Source organism: Ylistrum balloti, unplaced genomic scaffold (genome assembly GCF_031769215.1).
Source record: "Ylistrum balloti isolate Yb309-2 unplaced genomic scaffold, AGI_CSIRO_Ybal_v1 Utg369618, whole genome shotgun sequence".
Classification (NCBI taxonomy): domain Eukaryota; kingdom Metazoa; phylum Mollusca; class Bivalvia; order Pectinida; family Pectinidae; genus Ylistrum; species Ylistrum balloti.
In genome coordinates, this window is record NW_026781890.1 from 564,822 (window position 1) to 590,588 (window position 25,767).

General features: G+C 33.0%; 1 protein-coding gene across 1 annotated transcript; it reads left to right on the plus strand.

The window, feature by feature from the left end:
- The first annotated feature begins 3,355 nt into the window (after nucleotides 1-3,355).
- LOC132549073 (uncharacterized) lies at nucleotides 3,356-24,727 on the plus strand. Its single transcript, XM_060212978.1, has 8 exons — nucleotides 3,356-3,487; nucleotides 9,008-9,704; nucleotides 10,012-10,032; nucleotides 13,338-13,450; nucleotides 14,849-14,916; nucleotides 20,654-21,012; nucleotides 23,643-23,984; nucleotides 24,345-24,727. The coding sequence occupies exons 1-8, from the start codon at nucleotides 3,356-3,358 to the stop codon at nucleotides 24,725-24,727; spliced, it is 2,115 nt and encodes a 704-aa protein (XP_060068961.1).
- Nucleotides 24,728-25,767: the final 1,040 nt, after the last annotated feature.

Sequence of the window (25,767 nt, forward strand, 5' to 3'; positions counted from 1 at the left end):
TTATTGCTCCTTCTTTTCCATACTGTGTGTTGAAATACTTGCTATTAGAAAAAGAATAGATAAGAATATCAATGGTATTAACATAAATAAGGTTCCAACTTTACTATCACAATATGCAGATGATACATCAATTATTTTAGACGGTAAATCATTTCATGAGTTAGGTAACTTTACAAAATGTTCAGATCCATAAGTAAATTTAAAGTATTAAGTTTGATGTGGACCTAAACCATATCCCTTAACTATGACAAAAAATTGGTTAAATCATTAATATAACACTTGGAATAGAAGAAATATTACACCTCTCGGAAGAATATATATCATTAAGTCCCTTCCCATGATTTAACCATATTTTCATATCCTTGCTAAATTCAGATGAATCTTAAATAATAAAAAAATGCAGAACTTTAAAATTTTTATGGAATGGTAAAACAGACAATATAAAAAGGCCTATCATGAAGAAGGGATTAAAATTATACACTTACTATCATTTAATGACTTTAAAATGGCCTGGATACGTAGGCTGTATACAACAGATGGAAAATGGCATGGATTCTTCAAAAGATGCGGAAACAAGGAGATTCTAGCTAACTGCGGTAATGAATATATTCATAAATGAAAACAAAACTGTAAAAAAATCATTTTGAAAATACGTATTAACAAGTTGGAGTAGGTTAGGAAAAAAATGGAAAGTCTTAAATATTCAAATGAAGCCATTCTTGAAATATTCATATCAAGATCATGATAGTGGAGTTTTCTTGTTTTGTTTTTTTATGTAGTTTTAATGAGTTTTCGTAGAAATTCAACATACATACCAATTTCAAAATATTTTTGCATGAAGATATCTGATACCCATATGACCCAAACATAATTTAAAATTATTTATTAAGAATAAAAAGGGAATTAAATATCTCTATAATGTATTTTATCAAAATAATTCCATATCTACTGGCAGAATAAAATGGGAGGACATATTTGAATTTGACAAAGATAAATGAAGACAAATATATATATTATATAAATACAAAGTTTCAATGGCTCCAATTCAGAATTAATCAATACATTTTAAACAATTAACATACATTTATATAAAATTGGTCTAGCAGATAGTCCATTTTGTTTCCATTGAAAAACTGAAAGTAAAACCATTGTTCATGCTCTTTGGGACTGTGAAGAAGTAGATATTTTTATCAAATTTTGAGTCTTTATTAGATCTGTTATTGATTATCTTTGGTTTATATGATAAAAATAACAGTTTGGATAACTTAGTAAGTCTAATCTTGAAACAATATAAATACCAGACGTCTGCACACTAAATTGTCCATTTCTATCCTAAATAACACAATTAAAGCTATGTATACCACTCAAAAATATATTGTTTTTGCAAAGGTGAAAATGATCTCCTGAACTTGAAAGAAAAAAAAAGGAAAAAATGGGAAAGATCATTAGAAACCACATAATTAAATGATAAAAACCGTATAATTCGCCTTGCCTAGTACCGGATGTTGTAACATTTAATCTAATATATGTATGAAAGTTTATTATAATATAACTATTAAGAAAAGGAACCTTCATTACTACTTAAGCACCTTCTTTCTCTGTTCTTTCTATCATCTTTTATCTATAACTGTTTTTTTCTTCTTTCTCTCTTTAAAGCATGTTTTTCAGCTCTTGATGTCCTGATTCTGCTCTGCTTTAGTTACATGTATAAATATATACTTAGATGTATGATTTCTCGTGTATTTAAAAATATAGAATTATCATCGTGTACACTATGTCATCATTCATAGTGTTGGTATAATATTTTTGGAGGAAACCAGGAAAACACTAATTGAATTGTGACAATAAATCTTTCCTACTTTTATTTGCTGGTGTTAGATACTTTCCTAAATGATTAAGTTCTTTTATATTTTCAACTTTGAGTAACTGAATGAATTTAAACATTCTAGCTTAATAAAAATGATATGGTGTAATAAAATTGGTACAAATATCTGCATAACACTTACATTTGATAATAAAATGATATTCGTCTTCTATATTGTTCTCATTACATAAAATAGACTTTCTTTCCTCCCCTAGTACGTCCCTGTAACGCCGACGTTCATGTACATATAAACGGATCTTAGAAATAAGTTTCTGGAAATTAGAATTAACTGACTTTTGTAGATATGACTGGAGGTTTTAATACTTTTAACCAGATGTCGGTATAAAAATCCTTTAGATTAAGAATTAACTTTCACGTGCGCGATATGTCCTTAATGTTATGTTTTTAACCAGTGAAGTACACATTTGGAGTGTCCAAGTTTGATATTGGTGTACTGACTTCTTTTCCATCATCGCATAACATTGATTTTGTAATTTGTAAAATGAAACAGGTGATTGATTCTATTGCACAACGTTTTAGACCGATGTCACAAAATAACTTACACCAAAATAATTGTACAACAAAGAAAGTTGTATATGACTACAGGACATTGGGTGGTGTCGCTACTGTAGAATTTCACGGAACACGGAAAACATCTGGATCATTGATACGCATGATAATATATATGTAATAGTGTCTTACTGATAAGCGTCAAAATGACAAAGAAGAACTATCGTTTTTTTTTTCCATTGACATAATTAAGTTTTTAAGTGGAAGATAACTGAAGTCTTCTCATCTTAGCCCGGAAATAAATTTCTAATTTTTTCAAACAAGGAAAGTGACATTCTGGTTTCATTGTGTATCATTTCTGTAGTGTTACGTTGTGTTAATAAATATATAACAAAAAATGATTGGAAAAATTCCCATCAATATGATCGCCACTGATGAGGTATGACCGTTAATAGAACAGGTGACATGAGTTTTTTATTATTAACGCCTACTGGCCGCCAGGCATATACAACATTTACCTGTACAGGTATACCGTCACGGTGCGTTGTCGTTGATGCCCCGAGGGTTAATTAGCTCTATCGCACGTTTTTGGGGCCTAGCCTGTTATGCATGACTAAATCTTCTCGAGAGACAATACTTCTAGGTATGTTTGTCTCCAATGGATGACCATGCCAAGTTGGAGTAATGGAATGTCGTCTGTGGAGATGAGAGAATGTTAAGATTTATATATATAAGATAGCTACTTTCGGTTTTTTTTGTGTTTCTACGGAGGCAACAAACGTGAAGTTCATCTTTCTTATGCCTATTCCCAAGATACAGGATTTTATAAGTTACGACATGTATCATTTGGAGAATATTACCCTTAATTCTTTATATGGTTAACGGATGTTTGACAGATTCACAGCGGATAACGTTGTCCAAAATGTGCACGAATGGAAGTGATTCCCTGTTTGATGTAATAAGGACAGAAAGGATCAAATGATGGAAACTCCGGCATGGGTCAAACGTTTCGAGGATGAATCACAATCAGGACTTTCTTCATGTGTCATTCCATCAACTTCCAGGAAGACCGAATCGTCGTGGAGTTTTGGCAGTCTCTCAGACCAGGATCTGGTAAGTGATGAAATACACTTGACCATTGCTGAAACATTACATTTCTGTTTTTATTGAATATACTTGTACCTTAATAATCATCATCTTACCACCTACACTTCTTATAAAATGTCATTTGTATTTTTTCCTATTCTTTTAGAAGTTTCGATCCAATACAGAATCTACAAATCTAACCCCATGCTTAACATACAGAATAACTTCCACAGGAACTAGTTGATACATGATGTAAATGTTTAAATGAAGACTTAATGTCGCCATTATCATCTTCGCTTTGTAATATGAATATTATCATATGTGTTGTGTTGTAAAGTGTACATTTTGGTTTTGTTAACACTTTGAGAACGTTATATTATACTGTCATGGCCGATATTGAAGGTAAATATATTCAACCCCCGGAATATTTTATATCAATACCTATATATGTTATCACGTCCTAACTTAAGAGGTAATCCTAAATTCTCGATGATTAAAGTTTTTAGCTTTCTTGTATCTTATATTTTATTCCTTCATATATTTGGCAATTAAAGGTCAAATGGACAAACGTCAAGACATTTAAAAGTAAACTTATACATAAGGAAAAACAGCACAACTTTCTTTGGAATTGTGTTATGTTATTGCGGTTTACTTGCCGTTAGGCAGTTTAAGCTGAACAGTCTACATCGGATGACTATATTTTCAGATATTTTCGATATGTATTAATGGTTTATTGTATGCTGAACTGATTTATCCGCTATATGTATTGTGGTGCATAACTGATTGAGTCGATCTGGTCTCATAAAGGAGATCGAGATGGCATCTAGAACTTATTTTGTTATACAGAGAACCGGGATATATGAATATTTAATTACCTTGGCGTGTTGTTGAAATTTATTACCGTATGCTCCAGAAATAAATTATCATATAAAAACTACGCCGAACAATAAGCCATTTGTATAAGCATTGCAGAGGTCAAAGGTATTTTGAAACTTGTCGTGTCCCATTGACAAGTGATGCCGAGAGCTTATATCTAAACAATGCGAATCGAGGTTAAATCTGATAAAATAAATGAAAATCTAGAGATTATTTGTTATCACCCACTGTTTTTCCGTAGGGCAGGTCATTCATACTAAGATGTTGCACACATGTTTCCCTGCTAACTACTATGTATACCAGGGTCAAATATTCAGTCGTGTACCTACATGGCATGACAAGTGAAGTATACATCTAGTTGTCTGGAGAATGTCCACGAGTACACAAGTAAACAGTAGTTCTTATGGTGTACTAATGTCCAGTCAGTTCAAAATGTTCATGAGTGCACCTATCGTTCTCTCGAGAATGTCCTTAACTAAATTACTTATGGTGTACTAACATCCACTTAGAACATCGCTAAGAGCCCACCAGTTAGATGTATTACTGGCAGTGTGTCCACCACTATACATCTAGATTTCTCGAGAATGTGCATAACTCCATCTACATCAAGTTTTCTAAAATATTACTTACAGTGTGTAAACAACAACATAAGTTATCAATGTAAAACGTTCACGATTTCTCAGTATTACTGACGGTGTGTCAGCGATAACACAAGTTATGAATGTAAAACGTTCACGAGTTCCAGTATTACAGTGTGTCAGCGATAACACAAGTTATGAATGTAAATCTTTCACGATTTCTCAGTATTACAGTGTGTAAGCGATAACACAAGTTATGAATGTAAAACGTTCACGATTTCTCAGTATTACAGTGTGTCAGCGATAACACAAGTTATGAATGTAAAACTTTCACGATTTCGCAGTATCACTTACGGTGTGTCAACAACAACATAAGTTAAAATATGACATTTTCACGAATTATCAGTATTACAGCGTGTTCACATCTACAAATCTAGTTTTCTTGAGAATGTGATATACTTTTTATAACATATACAGTACATTGGTGTGTGACACTTTCTATAACATCTACAGTACAGTGGTGTGTGACACTTTTTATAACATCTACAGTACAGTGGTGTGTGACACTTTCTGTACTACAGTATAGAGGTGTGTGACACTTTCTATAACATCTACAGTAGTGGTGTGTGACACTTTCTACAACATCTACAGTAGTGGTGTGTGACATTTTCTATACTACAGTATAGTGGTGTGTGACACTTTCTATACTACAGTATAGTGGTGTGTGACACTTTCTATAACATCTACAGTATAGTGGTGTGTGACACTTTCTATAACATCTACAGTATAGTGGTGTGTGACACTTTCTATAACATCTACAGTACAGTGGTGTGTGACACTTTCTATACTACAGTATAGTGGTGTGTGACACTTTCTATACTACAGTATAGTGGTGTGTGACACTTTCTATACTACAGTATAGTGGTGTGTGACACTTTCTATAACATCTACAGTATAGTGGTGTGTGACACTTTCTATAACATCCACAGTATAGTGGTGTGTGACACTTTCTATAACACCTACAGTATAGTGGTGTGTGACACTTTCTACAACATCTACAGTAGTGGTGTGTGACATTTTCTATACTACAGTATAGTGGTGTGTGACACTTTCTGTACTACAGTATAGTGGTGTGTGACACTTTCTACAACATCTACAGTATAGTGGTGTGTGACACTTTCTACAACATCTACAGTAGTGGTGTGTGACATTTTCTATACTACAGTATAGTGGTGTGTGACACTTTCTATACTACAGTATAGTGGTGTGTGACACTTTCTATAACATCTACAGTATAGTGGTGTGTGACACTTTCTATAACATCTACAGTAGTGGTGTGTGACATTTTCTATACTACAGTATAGTGGTGTGTGACACTTTCTATAACATCTACAGTGTAGTGGTGTGTGACATTTTCTATACTACAGTATAATGGTGTGTGACACTTTCTATACTACAGTATAGTGGTGTGTGACACTTTCTATACTACAATATAGTGGTGTGTGACATTTTCTATAACATCTACAGTATAGTAGCGTGTTTCTCTATCTATGGCTTCATCTAGGTTATGACGACCATCTCTAATTTTGAATGGGACAGAGTTTGTTATCGTTATTCTAGAGAAGTACTTTTGATGTTTATCAAACTTGATTTGTACGTTCATTCTAGTATCTTGTTATACCCGTCTTTATTTTGGAACCGATCAGAAAAACAAAATGACTGACTCGCGGCCATCTTGGATTTTTATTATGAAAGTTTGTTATTGCTATTGCTTGAGGAGCAGGAAGGAGGCCTTTCTCAAAATATGTAAATAGTTCCCCCTTGGTCCTTATTTTTATTACTGATTAGAAAAATCATGGCCGACAGAACCATTCTTAATCTGGAAATAAAAGAATATTTTCAAATTTAATGTAAATAGCACAAAACAAAGAATATAAAAAAGGGGGGGGGGGAAACCTCTAAAAGAAAATATAAACATGAAATGATCACGGACGGCAAGATCCCTTTGGGATAGCAAACAATTGCCTATGCGTCTTTATTAGCTTTTTGAAATCTAATTTGCTCCTTTGAGATAATTTTTCATTTGTCATTTTTCGGTTATTTAGAAGTGATATTAACTAATAACGATGTTGAGAGTATGGGTGTCATTTACATCATAAATCGACAGAGATGGGCGTGACCTTCTCTAACAGCTGACAGATATTGACGTTTGATGACTCTACGACTGTGTCCCTCCCACGTAATGATGCTCGGCTCCTTGATAGCTAATTATCGGTTTGCACTAGCTGGGGTTTCCTGTGCAGGTATCCATGTACAATTGCATGACGTATTGACTACATTTACATTGTTGTGAACGAAATCAAATTCAATAGTTATGATATCGAAGATAAATCACTGCAGATCTGGGATTAGATAAAAAAAAAAAAAGGTATTTCCATGTGGGAATTATTTTGTGTTTTTCTAACTTGATGAACAAGAACAACAAAGGAAAAAATTAAGAATAAAATCCAATTTAAAACTAATAAAACATTAACGATCAAAGAACGCAAAAACAAATACACGAAGACTCTTGGACAAAACAAAATAGGAATCAAACACTTCTTTATACATTTTCAACCATGAAGTATCAGATGATACGTTAGAAATATAAATGATATTTCCATTGAGTGTAGATAAAAAGCTTCGGATAATCGCTTATTTTTGACCGATCAGATTTCAGTTTTTGTAGTGAAAATATCAATTCTTATATTGCAGACTTTAGAAACGATAACTTCAATAGAAATAACACTATAAACTGATGTGAAACTCGCTTTGATATAATGTATTGATCCTGGTCAAGTGTATTTAATCAGAATGTTTTGTGATCTTAGGTATATTAGTTGAAGGTTTGCGTATTAGATGTGAAACATGTACGGTGGAGTGATGTTAATAGATAACACATATAACAAAGCAGCTAATTCAACCAGACTTAATGAACTATAACGAAATGATGCAATGAAATGTATATTTACTTTTCGTTTCAGGGAGAAATTATGGTAAGCTTTCGTCTCCCAAGAGTATTTACTATGGGTTTGCTTGAATTAATTAGAATCAGTTTCAAAATTTAATAATTAGATGGATAGTATTCCTTGAATACATGCGTCAGTAGTACAGGCCGATTAAGTAATACAAGGAGACATTCCTGAATTGATATAGTGTACTAAGTGAATGTCATTGACGGTGACAGGTAGACCACGACTTAAACATGGCTCCAGGTAAATCATAATCTAAAAATAACCTCTATGGGACAGAAAAGGATTTATTGTGATTGGCGTGTGTTTGTTAAAGTCTATGAAGGGAGCATTCATTTCACCAAAATAATCTGGAAAGAGGGTGCTAGTTTTACCAAAATATAGATTTTTGTATGTTTATGTGAAGAAAACATCTGTTTTACCAAAATATAGAAAACAGATTTATTTATATTTATGAGAAGGAAACATCTATTTTACCAAATTATAGATAACTGATTTATGTATATTAATGAGAGTGAAACATCTTTTTTTACCAAATTATAGATAACTGATTTATGTATATTTATAGGAAACATACATATATTTTACCAAAATAAAGATAACAGTGTATATTTCCTACTTTTCTCATTTGTATATATTATCAACATTAGTTTTTTTTCAAAATTACTATAGGATAAAAAATTTGAAATGGCATATCGTTGCCTGATAATAAAGACTGAATATAACATAGAAGTCCGATTTTTTATTTCAAGGCAAATTTTGTCTCTGCTGTTGTTTATTCATTATCTAAATCGAATGTTTGCACTGGCTTGAATTATCCAAAATGAAAAAAAAATAAAAACATCATTTCGACGCGAAACGTCTTTCGAGCTTTTGTCCTATTAAATGCATGTAACCATGGTAAATACTAGCCGAAATATACCGCTCGGCTGGAGAGAACATCTCTTTAGATCGATCGGTTTAGGGTAAGACTAGTAGAGCGGAGGTTCCTGATTCGAATCCTAGCGGGGACATTAAAATAAGTAATGCTCTCTGTTACATGCATATATCACAGTACTTATTAAACTTCTTTTTTCTTTCAGAGATCCCTGCACCACTCGAATACTTTCTCAAATGATTACTGTGATGGATTGTCCCCGGAAAAAGAATTCCCCTGCCTACAGAACATTCAGTCCGAGTGTTCGTTGGCAGAGAAAGAAAGACGAAAAAAGAAGAGAAGACGACAAATTGATGAAACGTCTGGATATAGTACAACATCTCTGAGTGAAATGTCGGAGTTCGAAACTTCCGCAAAGACAGGAGATCGTCGGCGTAGTTCAACTACACATCACTTGTACGTTGGGAAAAGGCGAGAGTCGCCATCTGACAATCGTAGCGATAAAAGTAGGCGTGAAAGTGCAGTTTCAAAATCACATTCAAATAGACATTTAAATGAAATTTCCAAAGGGTCATCCCGAACTGATATGGAGAGAACAGGACACAGAATTCCGAGAGTTCCTTCAACTGCGGAAAGCATTGGCAGTTTAAATAGTGGTCGGAGTGCGCGGAGCAATCATACCCACCGAAGCAATCACTCTAAATCACATATACACACTTCACAGACGAAACTGGCTAGTTCAGTATCTACAGAACATAACCCTTTTGCCTTTATACAGCCCGCTCCTGAATCTTTTAGTTCTCGTTTTCGAAAAACAATGAGACCCTGCATGGGGGTATTGATTATGCTCATATTAGCTGCAAGTCTCGGAGCTGCCATCTACTTCGCGATTGAACTAAAAAGTGGGTATCTATGATCATTTCTAATTCTAAATATAGTAATTTAAGTTCAATGATTGTATAAAAGACACATAAATTGAATGACATCTTTTCATACAAATTTGGATAAAATACAGCAGAGTCAAACGATGCATTAAACTGCATCTTACTGCTGTTTTGTCCTTATAAGTCTCGTCTATGGTTTAAAATACAACAATGATGTATTTCCCGCTGTAGATTTGCTAAACAAGCACTTGCCATTTTCACGTATATCTAATATATCCTTTATGTGTAGAAATTGAATGTTTGACTTTATTTCAAATTATTGCAGAAACACACGAAGACGAAATAGGTAAGTACACCAACGTCTTGTATTCCTTTGTCCTTCCTTGAAAACCTTTATTAAATTTCTGTTATGTGCTAACATCTCCTTTGTGTTTGGGTGAAGTTTAATGTTATATGTATTGGAATCGTAACTATATGATCACGTTCAGTATGTTAGTAATCTTGCACGACAATCGATGTTTTGGCACCGTCGCAAATGACTTCAGTATTACTGTTGCTTTTAGCAAAAGTTTGATTTTCTGCAATGGAAACTTTAGGCATATGTCTGTATTATTCATACCATTGTACAGGGATACCTTACTTTTTTGAAAGTTTTACACATCTTAATAACCTTCCTTATAAACTATATAAAGACTTTTTCATTATTCGGACAAACAAACTTGATTAAAAATTGATTTTTTTTTTGATAAAACATTTCTCACATACTGATTTTCAAAAAGAAAGTAGAAACACTATGTTTGATCCAAACAGCACCGTAAGTGTAATTCAATGGGAAATATACCAATGTTTTTCCTTTGTGATTTATCTACACCACATACTATACGAAATATATTTAAAGTTTGTGCATTAGCAACATGTGCACTGAATCCTATAAGTCGTGATTATTGTTTCTGTGCATTCCTCACGTGCAAGCTTATTGTGACGTAATCAAGATCGTCTTTTAAATCGATTTATACAGATTTACTACAGATTAAATATAGTATTTTTTCAGACTTTGCATTACATCTTCCATATATACTGGATAATTCAGTAGATTTTTAAATCAGTCCTGAATACTTTTTTAATTAGAATTGCCCTTTTAAACGTTTATATTTTGTATCCCATTTATTTATAGATATCATTATTATATAAACTAAAGCACTCTCAAACGAGATAACATTAATTGATTATATGTTATGTAAATCGATAGCGAATGATAAAAGCACGCTCAATCTGTCTTTGCTGTTATTATTACCAAAACGATCATGATATATAATACCAAATCTGACCTTTTAGAAAGCAAACTCTGGTAAGTATAGATTGTGCCAGGACCACACACCCACGTCATTAAACATTTTGAGACAGTATCAAACTCAACCCTTTTGAATATAAATTGTGAGAAAGTACCACAAACAGCCATTGTTTGTACATATCAACAGACAGTACCATGCACCAACTCTTGATAACATAAAATTGTGTGACGGTGCCACACAACTCCCTTATTGATATATATTGTGAGACAGAAGCACACATCTCTATTGTTAGCATACATTGCGAAACAGTACTGCACATCGCCCTTGATTGTATGATTTTTATGTGGTATGTTAAGTAGAACGAAACCTTTGTCCGTGTTTCTTGTCTGTAACGCCCAGCAAATGTCATTTCTGACTGCATGGCATATAACACGGCTAGTCACCTCACCGTTGTGCTAATAAAGGTGTTTAGAACTGAAATAACATATGAATATATCACCTGTATATTGTATAATTGTATACGACGAACATCTTAATTCGTCTCTATCTGATATAATTATGTGTTAGGGATATAATATAATAGACACATAGGTAAACAACAAGCTCGTTTGTCTCACGTACAGTTTTGGATATTAATAAAATAAAATTATATACGATATAGCCAAATAATGAATTTTTCACACCGCTGTTTCGTCCTTCTTGGATACTAAGGGTGTCTTTTTGAAAGACAGGAGGTAACTTGGGAAAATCGAAATTAATAGAAATCTTTGCCAATAAACAGGAGAGGGATATGCATAAATCTGAAAGGTAGTATATTTCATATGAATCATTTCTCAAGAACGTCATGATCATATGTATATTTTGAACCGAGACAATTTTCGAATGAATTTATACATTTTGTACAGGAACGCCGGAATTAGTCAGTAGTATATTATATATTGGTTAGTGACAGATAACTGAATTCGTCACCTCTCTGTTATATTATGTTCAACATCTAACTCGTTACCAACATCTTCAGAACCTTACAAGTACCCTGTAACGCTATTTGCTGTATCTCTTTCGTGCATAATGTTAAAGTTGATATAAAATACAGGCAACATTACTACCATACACGAAGTTAATCAACAAGTTCATACCACCATGTTCCGATCGCCTGGGCGTGTCGACATTGTCACTTAACGTGGCCTCTATATTAAATCATGTACTGTTTTAATTAGCAGTGTAAATGCCACAGGTGAGGACACTGACGAAAAATTTGTTTTATAGGCCAGTAGAGGAAGTGCTGTATTTCTAACTTACAATTAGTTAAGTAGAATATAGCTCGCTTCTTTAATGACTGTCACTTTTATTTGGTGTGCTAATAGTTCAGTAAACGCAGGTGGTGTTTATGTCACCGATACACATACCTAGTCATATTTCCAAATTGATGAATTTTAATGAATATATCGATAATGTCCGGAATCCGATCCTTTACAAATGGAATGAATAATGAGGTTAACAGTCAACTATTTGTGCCGTGTCATTTTATGTGGAACCTAATTTCAAGAAGTTCTGTTTTGGATGTTCGTTTTTTACCTCAGCATTCGCTGAGGATTTCTGGAAATAAATAAATATTTGTTTATGTAATTTAGCTCACTATGCCATATATATTCTATTGTTTCATGGATAAGAATTGATCAGTGTTACGGCCTAAGTCTTTGGTGCTAACAATTACATCATAACGGTATCACTGTTGACCGGTCACTAGAGAGTTCATCTGTGACGAGGCAATCACAAAAGTGACATAAAAGTAAAACTTGTCAAATGTATTTTCATTCTTGTGGGAGTTAATTGTATAAGAAACAGCACATCCTATATTGCATATTGAGTAAAGAAAACATAAATAAGAGATGGTAAAATAGAACAACCTGTATGATTTGGAATACTCTTTCTAACCACAATCCAATTGCTGCTTTCTCTAGAAAAATAATGCCATTTTACATTCACATTCTTGTTATTTTCGTCTTTTTCCTTCCAAAAGACTCTCTTTTCAGTACTTCTATTTGGCATTTGTCTTAACTCTATTGCAGCAGATATTGTGTATTTTCAAAGATGAAAAGGTTTAATTATAGTTTGTAGCTACCAATTTCTGCTAGACTTTCCTTCTTTTAATGAGGGCATTCTCTACGTGAACAAAACTGATACAAGAAGATTTGTGTTCATTTAACGGATGAAGAAAATTCCATTATCTAGATCTGATGGTCTACATATAATATACTTGCCTGTTTTTGTACAATCATCGTTTGGAACTCATTAAAGAACAGTTGTATCCTTATTATAATGCACTCGTATTATTGGCATTTTATCTGCTTCTTTTCAGAAATGTTACGTGCCAATTTAGCTGTAAAAATAAAGAATACGCGATACGGCAAATCATTGGATGAGTTGATGCAATCAGACTTCAAAGGGCTTGCATTAGACTATTGCCAACAGGTATGAACTAGTAATCAGTTATTTATATGGTAAACAAGTTGTTACATTTCTGTTCCATATATGGGTTTGTACAACTACAATATATTACGTCCACCTGTTCAGAATGAAATCAGTAAAAATAAAACATTAACAAATTTAAAGATATGTTAACACAAAAAATTGCTACTTCCATACATTGTGACTTTTGATATGTTATTGTTATAGTTATGCTATAGATAATATGATACCATCCATAGTGATAAAATGAATATAGATAAAATATATGCCTGGTTATTGTGTTATTTTCATAACTCTTACCCAATCAGAACGTTGCTTTTCATTTTGCCATCTTTTTTCCCGTTCAGATTCAAATGAAACAGAATTAAACTAAGTGACTGTTTTATAAGACATTTTATATATAGACTTGAGGTTTTGTAAAATCAAGAGTGACTACATTTTTATCCGCATCTATTGCAGTTATTCGTAGCAAATGCAAGAATAAGTCTTCAGTAATATTTTAAATAGAAGTTAATACAGTTTAAACAAAATAAATTGGGGATATGCAGCTGAACTTTTTCCATGTGCATTACTTTGCCTGTTGATTCCGTTGTTGTGTATTTTGTTCTCATTTGAGGACTTGACATTTCTTACTTTGACTGACTAAAATAATATATTGGGTGTAGTCGATGAAGCAGAAGACACATACTCTTCCGGAACACTTGTTTTTATTCTCCTTGTACTTGTTCAGGAGTCTGAGTGGAAATCTTTTTTTGTTCCTATATTGTCGTAGTTGTATTGAATCTGCCTTACAGTATCATGTGCATTCTATAAAAATCATTCCAATAAACATCTGGCATTCTACAACTAAAATGACGGATACAAGGACGACATATTGTTACATCATGTTGATGCCTAACCTAACATTTCACACATAACACCTTAATTAGTACATTCTGGAAAATGTTGTACTCAGTTCATATGTAGATACTAGTTACAAAACAAATTAATTTTATTGGAGATGAATAGGTTCGTGGCCAAATTTCCATTGTTTATGGGAGAAGGGCCAGTAATACCTTCCAGCAGGGTCACATTGGATGTAGGTTCCTGTCAGTAGTGATGTCGCAATAGAATAATTGTTTCGTGATTGTACACTGCTGAACGAATGAATAATGCTTTTTTTCTTTAGTTTTTGTAACATATTTATGTAATCAATACAACCTTACGGTCCTTTCAGTTGTTAAAAACACTCAGCACAGTTGTGTTATTAATGTTTGTCGGAATCAAACAATATATAAATCAAAATCTCAGACTGAATTAAGAAGCCGTACATAAAACTGTATTCGTGCTATATGCCGTGTATATATTACCTATATATCATTTATATGTATACATTTTAATCTATTAACTAATGGTTTTCAGATGGATCGTTATTATCAACGTAGTCATTTCAAAACTACATACAGAGGGTGTGAAGTTATTTCCATCAAGTAAGTACGATATGATAACTATCGAACTTGTGAGTTTATTTAATATTTCATTAAATGCACCTGAAGCTGAATTTTGTTCTTCTTCTTAAAAACGCACAAAGATGTTTTAAATCATCATGTGACTGTTTTCCTAACTTTATCAATACACACGAAATCAATAACTACTACCAAGATGTATGAAGCTGTCCATATATATCCAGTAAGTCACGTGGTTGTATCTCTGCTTTCTCTTTCCTCTGCCTGGGATGTTAACTAACTATAGAAAAAAGGTAAAGTCTAAGTGCATACCAGGTATAAATGGCCCTCATAGTTGCAATAATAGTATATCTTATACTCAATACTTACCTTTGACTCGAGTTATTTTATGTATGAAACTAGATAACATTGGTAGGCTATATTATGATCAATTATACCCAGGCCCAAGTTATATTTGCTTATTATTGGCTCAGAATTATGGATGCTTTTATAGTACACACAGTTGTTAAGTCTAATGCATTAGACCAATACAGATAATATGAAATCTACTGGTATATTAGCAGCTAACTGTCAAGGCTTGGGTGATCATAACAAAAGAAAAGATGTTTTCTCATTTTTACGAAATAAAAAATTTAATATTTATTGCATTCAAGAAACACACTTTACTAATGAAATGGAAAATTCTGTAAGGTCTGAATGGGGTTATGAATGTTTTTTTTAGCTCTTACAGATCAAACTCAAGAGGGGTGGCAGTATTAATTAATAATAATTTTGAGATGAAGGTAATTAAAGAGAAGAAGGATAATAGTGGAAATTTTTTAGCATTAGATATGTTAATAGAGGGTAAGAATGTGACTTTGATAAATTTATATGGTCCAAATACAGATAGTCCACATTTTTATGAACAGGAAGTTGATGTTGTGAATGAGTTTAATAATGAATTCCTTATTATATGTGGGGACTTCAATCTTGTACTTAATCCTGACATAGACTATGATAATTCTTATAGACAAGTAAATAATCCAAAAGCTAGGGACAAAGTAATAGAGATGATGAACGAAATAGGGTTAATAGATATATACAGAGATCAACACGAAGACTCTAGAAGATATACTTGGAGAAGAAGTAATCCAAGGAAACAAGCTCGACTAGATTTTTTCCTTATTTCCGAAAACATGCTGCCCAGTATTCAGAAATCAAGCATAGACTCTGGTTATAGATCTGACCATTCAATACCTACAATATCTTTTAAGTTTAATGATTTCAAAAAAGGAAAAGGACTATGGAAGTTTAATAACTCTTTACTTCATGATATAGACTTTCTGCAAATAATCAACAAACACATTACTGATATCAAGAAGCAGTATGCACTACCTATATACAACCTAGATGCTATTCAGACAATACCAAACAGTGATATTCAATTTACCATCAATGATCAACTTTTCTTAGAGACACTGCTGCTTGAAATTCGAGGAAAAACCATATCATTCTCTGCATAAAAGAAAAAACTTCAAAACCAGACAGAAAACAAACTAATCAAAACAATAGAAACCCTAGAATCTAGTGATAACATAGATTATACATTATTAGATTCTAAAAAAGAAGAATTAAGAAAAATTAGACAGCATAAACTAAAAGGAAGTATTATTAGATCTAAGGCAAAATGGACAGAGGAAGGAGAAAAACCATCAAAGTATTTTTTGAACCTTGAGAATAGAAATTTTACTTCAAAGATAATTCCTCAGATAAAAAAAGAGAATGGAGAAATTGTAAGGAAACAAGAAGATATTTTAAATGAAACAAAGCTTTTTTATGAAAAACTTTATGCAGGTGATAGTTGTAATATTCATGATATGAATTTACAAGACTTACGTGAAATGAATATTCCAAAACTTAATCAATTTGAATCACAAAGTCTAGAAGGTTTACTAACTATTAGTGAGGCTTCTTATACATTGAAGAAAATGAAAAATAATAAGAGTCCAGGCTCTCTGTAGAATTTTTTTAATGTTTTTGGAAAGAACTGGGTGATTTTGCTGTTCGATTAATTAATTATGGTTTCTTCAATAAAAAAACTCTCTGTAACTCAACGCCAAGGAATTATCACTTGTTTACCAAAAGGAAATAAACCTAGACAATTTATAAAAAAATTGGAGACCAATTTCACTGCTAAATGTAACATATAAGATAGCATCAGGCTCAATCGCAAATAGAATTAAAACAGTCCTAAATAAATAAATAGATTTAGATCAGTCTGGTTTCATTGAAGGTCGATATATAGGAGAAAACATCAGGCTCATTTATGATACAATGCAATTTGCAGAAGAAAATGATATACCGGGTCTTCTATTAGTTGTTGATTTCGAAAAAGCATTTGATTCGGTTGATTGGAAATTTATTGACAAAGTACTTGACTTTTTTGAGTTTGGTGAAGATATTAGGAATTGGATAAAACTTTTTCTTACTCAACCATGTTCTTCTATTAATTAAGGGGGGAATTTGTCAACATTTTTTGAGATTAAAAGAGGGTGTAGACAAGGGGATCCAGTTTCCCCTTACCTATTCATTTTATGTGCAGAAATCTTAGCGATAAGACTGAGAAATAATGAGAATATAAAAGGTATTCAAATAGAGAATACACCTATTCTTTTATCACAGTATGCAGATGACACCACTATCATTTTAGACGGTTCCAAGAAGTCGCTAAAAGAAACCTTACGTGAATTAAATGATTTTGCTAAAATATCCGGTTTGAAAATAAATGCCAGTAAAACCCAAGTTATCTGGATTGGAAGTAAAAAATATAGTCAGGAAGTCTTTTACCCTGAACTCAATCTACAATGGGGAGACCATAAGTTTACCCTATTAGGTATTGATTTCCATGTTGATCTACACAGAATACCAAAACTGAATTTCGATAAAAAAAACTTGTGAAACTTAAGGCAATTATCAAAAACTGGAGTAGGAGAGCCTTGACTCCATTTGGGAAAATACATGTTATGAAATCGCTTTTAATTTCACAATGCAATAATCTTTTTATATCAATACCAAATCCAAATGAAAGCTTCCTAAAATGCATTACCACTGAAATATACCATTTTTTGTGGAACAGCAGAAGGGATAAAGTGAAAAGGGAGGTAATTACAAAACGATATGAAGAAGGAGGACTTAAGATGTTAAATCTGGAAAGTTTTGTCAGATCTCTGAAGCTAACATGGGTAAGAAGACTATTAACACAAAGTGGAAAATGGCAGATTTTGTTAAATGCAAACATTGATATAACTATGTTAATGAGTTGTGGACCACAATTTATAAATGAATACCTCAAAATATGTAAAAATCAGTTTTGGAAAGATATCTTTAAAGCTCACATAGAACTTAGCCGGACAGAGGAACTTTTCTCAAATAAGACAACATCAATATTAAAAACACCACTTTGGCATAACAATAAGATAAGAGTGGGGGACAAGACGCTTTTTTTATAAGAAATGGTACTCCAAAGGGGTTATGATAATTAATGATTTGATAAAGGATATTAATTCAGGAGTCTTCTATAGTTTTCAGGAATTTGTAACCAGATATGGCGTGCCAACTAATTTTTTAGAATATCAGGGGGTAATTCATATTGTTAAAAAGCTTATTTCTGACACAGATATTACCAATCATCCGGTTGTATACCCATATTTACCAAAGGCTTTTGAGATTTACTTTAAAAATAAAAAAGGATCAAAAGATTTTTATCTTTTATTATGTCACAACAATACATTGTCTACAGGTAAACAAAAATGGAACACCATGTTTGAATACAGTGACGAAAAATGGAAACAAATATACAAATTGCCTTTTAAAGTAACAAAAAATACCAAATTACACTGGTTACAGTATAGGATAAATCAGCATATTTTAACTACTAACACTTACCTATCAAAAATAGGGATAGAAAATAGTTCTTCCTGTTTCCAGTGTGGAACAGAACCAGAAACAATTATTCATGTCCTATGGGAATGTGAAAAAGTACAAAGATTTTTACAGAATTTTGAATATCTTGTGGACAGTCTTTCGATACCTTTTGCATATAATAAAGAATCCTTTTTATTTGGAATATTGAATAGGAACAATATCAATTTTGTAGTGGACAACACAATAATATTGATAATGAAACAGTACATCTATAGCTCTAGATGTTTAAAAACGGAATTATCTATTCATGGTCTCAAGAATCTAATTAAGGAAACATATTGTGTCCAGAAATTCATAGCTACTGGAAAAGGGAATCTGGTACTGGATGAGTTTTAAAAAGTATGGAGGAAATGGGAAAAGTTAATTGAGATAACTTAGCATCATAAATTTGTGTTTCTAGTATGTGGTTATACATTCCCAGGCAGCTCCCTCTTAATTTCTCTCTCTCTCTCTCTCTCTTTTTCTCTCTCTCTCTCCCTCTCTCTCTCCTTCTGAGATCTATTCCTTTTATGTAGTTATGTGTATTTGTTCTGTGTTTTTTGAGTGGGTGAAGTATGAGTTATAATAACATGTAAGAATGTTTGTATAGGTGTAGTATAGGTAAAGAATGAGTGAATATGTATACATAGTGGAAAAATGAGTGAACACATCCTTCAGGGGAGTTTGTATAGGTGTATGATATATATATGAAGAATTAGTGAAAATGTAGTGTATGAAATATAAGTGAATCAATCTTTTATGAGTGTTTTTGTTATATAAATGAGGTGCAGGTGAAATATGAGTGAATGTAGTATAGGTGAAGGATGAATGAATATATCCTATATAATTAATATACCAGTTGGGAGTGTTGTATAGATGAAGTGAAGGTGATGTATGAATGTAGGTGTATAATGAGTGACTGAAAGAAGAAAAGCTGAATGGGATATAAAATATAAATGAGAAAGTTTGGTATGTTTATTGTCTTGCAATGTATCCTGTTTGAAGAAAAAAATAAAAAGTTACAAAAAAAAGAAGTCACGTGGTTGCCACGTGATGCTACATCAACACTTCGACGGCAAATTTTGCTAGCGCACCTTCATAATCTATATTTACCGACAAAACTGGATACACAACTTGGACATACCTTAAAATGGATTAAAATGGTGTAAATTCTTCTGATTTGTAATCTATGAATAAATTTCATTATAAATACAACAAAGTAATGACTAATTCGGTGATATTTTGACTCAACATTTGCATTAACGAAAAATGTATATTACTTTTCATTGCCTTCGATCCAATATGGTTCCGATAATGTGTTTTGTTTTGAATGACTTACAATAATGAAATGTGCCGCGGAATTTTATAGGGCAAGCATTAATTTCCATTTGTCAATATCAACATTACGAGATCGTTCAGGACATCAAAAACTGGTATAATTATTGATATGTTAGTAATATTTTAGACAGAAATGCCATTAATTTATGTAGATACACATAAAGACTTGGAACATCTTGTCCGATGCTCTCGAATATGCTTTGACACCGGGAAAATATTCTACATTAGAGATACATTGTTCACGTTGTTGTCATGACAGCCGATTATGACTGCGATCAATGCAGGAAATATTGCTGTTTTACCCGAAAGTAGCCGTATTTCATGAAGTCTAAATTCATGCATGCTATGTTTTGATCTTTCTTAACATTGTCTAATATATTTAAACATAATTACACTAGCAAACGGTGCTAACACAGATCTACTCAGTAAATGAAGTGACATAATCGAAATGTATAAATGTCAACAATGTATTTTTTTATAGGAATGAGCACATCAACTTTACCCTTTTCTTCATGGAAAAAGATGCGACAAAAAAGGATATTATATCAGTAATAGAGACTGCCTCACCAAGAGTGGACAAATCGGGACAAAGTGATGCTGTGGAAGATAAATTTGAAATAGAGCTAGAAAATGTTAAAATTAAAATAGAACATAAAAGGACCCCTGTTTCATTTAATAAGTTGAGTGACATATCTACTTCTGAATCGGATAATGCTGCTAAAGACACTGCAAGTCACAAAGAGGAATCCTGGCCTTCCTCAGATAGAGACAGCAATGGAGAGAAGGCGATAGTAACTACAACCACTACACGACCGACGACAGTGACTCCATCCAAAACAGGTAACGTCTTGTAAAATCCAAATCACGTTAAACAACACAGAACAAAACAGGCAATGTCACACATTGTGACAGCGTACAAAAGGTGACACTTTCACTAATATCTTTGCAATATTTAACTTTGTAAGTGAAAAATAGCTTAATTTCAAATGAAATTTAGATAAACTAGAGCAGTTTTATTTTTCATATATTTATTATTAACTAAGAGGGAAAAACGAATGCTGAAAACGTGTGGGAATAGTCACGTGCAACACAAAAAATCTGTCATATTTCAAAAAGAAAATAGTTAAAATGCATATTCAACTGGATAGGTGACTTGAAATAATACTTATACCAGAAACCGGTCTTTGAAAAGCAATAGAAATCATCAAATACTGGCAAAGAATTTTATAACATAATGTCCTATTTTGTTTACAGTAACTTATTTGAAAAGTGTTCCGATCTGGGTAGTTTGACTAGTAGTAAACCTCGAAGTCATAGACTTCACCTACCATAACTTGATGTCACGTTTTGAAGAACCGATTTAAAATAAATGGATTTTAACATTAATTTGCCCTTTACATCGCTGTCGAGTCCAAGAAGGACCAAACAGTTGTTTTACATTGAAAAGTGCCATTCACTTACGCGTTCTTTTGTACGATAGTCTTCTGAAGGAAAACGAAAATAATTGAGAAAAAAAATCAAAGAATTTGAAGAAATATTCAAACTTAACCAATATACCTAATAAAAAAATCAATTCAATGATGGCTGTCTGGTAAAAATCACAAAAACCATGCAAACAGGATTTACTTGCGCGATGTTGGCACGCACTATAGATAGTAAATCTCTTAACACAAGGTTTCGAGAGGTTCAGGTTGATGACAATGGTCACGACAATGATATTATTGAGAAATACATCATTATTGTTTTTTTGTTGTTTTTTTTTTTTTTTTTTTTTTGTGATATGAAGCTGGGCTGGTTCGATGCTCGTTTGAATGTATGGCGGTCTCGTTGTTGTTTACCTTGATTTTGATTTAATTATAACTTATTTATTCAAATTAAAAACAAGACAATAAGATTAGGCTTAGACTTAGAAACGCCGTTTCCCAATAAAATGCAGTTCACATAGATTTGATATAACAATAATATACACTTTCATCAAAGTATGGCCATGGTACACATATTTCAAATAAAAGTGCTTGGAACAGTCCTACTAAAATTGTGTCGAATATTGTAAATCTAAATGCGAGAGCATCATTGACATGAGTCGACATCCAATCTTTCTTGCTTCTTCGATTTTGTTATCGAAAAAAAAAAAATTAAAAGCCAACCTGTCAACATAATTATAAATTAAAAACCAAACTCAAATTCCATGAAACCAGGGCAAAATATGAACAAAAGAAATATTTACAGAGATCTTCTATAAAAGTGCATGAAGAGTAAGACCAGGTGTTCCGAAAGTTTAAGCAATTTCTGCTTCATCGATGACGTCCACTTTGTAAACCTTGGTCAATCCAAGTGAGTAATGTCACGTTCTCGAATGAGAAGAAGGTATACAACAACGGAACCAAAAGGCAAACAAACGAGCATCAAACATGCCCAGATTCATATCGCACAAAGAAAAATAATATATTTTTAATGAGATCACTATAATGAGCATTAATATTTTCAGCAACCTGGATCTTTGTAAAGGAATCTTTAAAGCGTTTTACGAGGAATATTAATTTTGGCTCCGTCCGTACGTCCGTCTGTACCAAGGGTTTTCCGAGCTATAACTTTGAAACCATTTCACGCAACTTTACAAAACTTTCTGTTTATATTAAATTAGTGCCCTAGTTGTGCCTTTTGCTATTGGCGACATTTCATGCTTTATGTCTGTTTCTGTTACCATGGAAACGTAGTCAAAAACACAAAATTAGTGTTAACTTTCCTTTCCGGGCAAGAACTTCGAAACTATTTCACGCAACTTCACAAAACTTCTGTATATATTAAGTTAGTGCCCTAGTTGTGCTATTTGCTATTGACGACATTTCATTTTTTATATTTTTTCTATTTCAATGGAAACATAGTCAAAAACACAAAATCTATTGTTAACTATCCTTTCCGGGTTACAACTTCGAAATCATTCCACTCAACTCCAAAAATATTTCTGTCTTTATATTAGGTAAGTGCTCTAGTTAATTTTTGTTCTGTTACCATGGAAACATATAACCCTCATCGCAAATTTCAGTTTTTCTGAACTAGTGCCCTGAAACCGTTTAAGATAATTGCTCAAAATAGTTAACAAGTATAAAGCTAGTAGTATTTTTTGCTATGGGGAAGTTATCCGTTTACATTTTTTCTGTTACCGTGGAAACAGATAGGACAAATCACAAAGTTAAGTTTTTTTTCAGACCAGTTATCTTGAACCGTTCAAGGTAATAACCCGTTACTCAAAACGTTGTACATACGTCAAGCTAGTACTCTAGTAGAAGTTCTCCATTTCAATATTTTGTATAGAACAATTAAAAGTATCAAATAAAAATTAAACTTGTTGTAATATTAGCATAAATACATGATTGTGTGTCTTTCTTTTAAACAGTGGGGCGCAGGGGATAATATTTTGTATAGAAAGGTGCTATTCATAATCTTCCGTTTATTTTTCTACCGTGCAGATTTGGCGTGGACACCTTGTGCCTTTAAGGATGGCTCCTTCTATCCACATCCCATAGTGTGTAACAAATATTTCCAGTGTGAGCACGGTCAATCTCGACTCCAAACATGTACAGGGGATTTACTGTTTGACGTAACTTCGGCGGTATGTGTAAAGGACAGGGCTAACCTGGTCTGTCCTAATGCAGCTGTTGCACCACCAGCGCCACCGACCAGTCCAGTTAGAGTCACGACCACGACCTCCACGTTTTCCACAACACAAGCGACAACTCAAGAAACACCACATAGTGACACAGATCGGAATAACAGTTCAAAGACGTCATCAATATATCCATCACGACCAGGTGGGTCCCTTGCAATGACGTCACGTTTTATCACATATGTTCCAACAAATCGCTATAGTTTATTTAATTTCGGCATTTAGGTAGCTAGGCCGAATATTCTTTCTGGAGATTTAAGTTACTACAATTTTAAAATCAGCTCAAATTATTTTTTATTAGTTTTTATTCTCCTTCTTCTTGAAACTGTATATGCACTTAACGGCGTTTTACGTCATATGTTGTTATTGTTATCAAGTCAGTTTTAAGGTCTATATCAGACGAAGTTCTGCCTCACAGACATGGTACTTTATTGTAAAGCTAGATTATGATACACGTGTAATTGTCGTCGTATGTATCACACAATAATTTGATTTTTTCTTTCAGCTTATTCCCGAACACCTTGTAAGAAGGGAACCCCCGGCAAACTTTTCCCTCATCCGGACAACTGTCTTAAGTTTATCCAATGTATAAGTCCTAACAAAGGCGTTGTCCAAAAATGTGCAACAGACTTAGTGTATGACCCGGAAGCCATGGCTTGTATTTTCCCGCGGAACCTCGAACTGTTGTGTCCTGATCTTATTCCGTGTGACGGAATAGTCCGCGGATATTTCCCACATCCCTACAACTGTTCTAAGTATATTCAGTGTGAGTCGGGAACTGAAGTGATCCAGTCCTGTAACGTTGGTCTCGTGTGGGATCCGGTGATTAATTCCTGTGTATTTAGAACTCCGTCGAGTATATGTCCAAACGCCACGAAACCAGTATAATGTTTTAAAATACCAAGAAACAAACGCATTGAGATATACTCCCGTGGGCTATGTCGATGTTTAAAGACAAAATATGTGTTGCAGCCCATAAATAGAATAGGAAGATGTCGTTCATTGAATGGAATTAATCTTTTGTCCAAATGTACGTAGAGATTTTTGTCAAGACGTGTTGTGAAGTTATATCAGTAAAAACAAGAAAAATGCAGAAAATAACGTATTAAATAATTAAAACATATCTATGACAAAATAACACAAAGAATATAAAATGTATACCATATAACTTACGTCACGTATAAAGTAACTGGAATCAATATTGTTTTGCACATATTCGGATGAAAGGGTTGAACTATGACAATGTTTTATTGATGTTATGTAATGAGATAGTATGTGACGGTAGTAGAATAGTAATGTATTTGCTATACAAATATTTCTGATATCAAGAGAGAAATAATTAAGTATATGTCTAAAACACAGCGTGTTTGCATATTTTAAACTTTGGGGGAGTTTACTACATAACGTTTATTTTTAAATAACCACTGTAGCTTGGAACGAAACAGAAGACATGATTAAGTCGTACACCGCCTATTACACGTCGGACATGTTAATTAAACATCAGTTAAAACTACACGGGTAATTAATACCGTATGTCACATGATCATTTTGCCACGGGAAACTGTCTGAAGATGACACTTATAAACCCTTAACCTTACTCAACTAAACCAGCCAATTAAAACAGCGACGATAATCATGCTACCAGAGAGAGAGACAGACAGACATATATCTTAACACGTTCAAAATGATGCGCTTATCTTTCTAATGTATGTGTAGATGTTGTTTGTATTTTTCGCAAATATTGTGGATTTTTTCTCGACGATTTGCCAAATCAGAGACTGGATAGAGTTTAACATGACAAGTAACTTTCATGTCTTAAGCATGATCTACTTAAACTAGCGAATTGTCTGCTTGCATAGTGTCTATAAATTGATATAGACCTTCAGACAGTATTCCATCATAAAATTATACCCATGTGAAACTAGTTA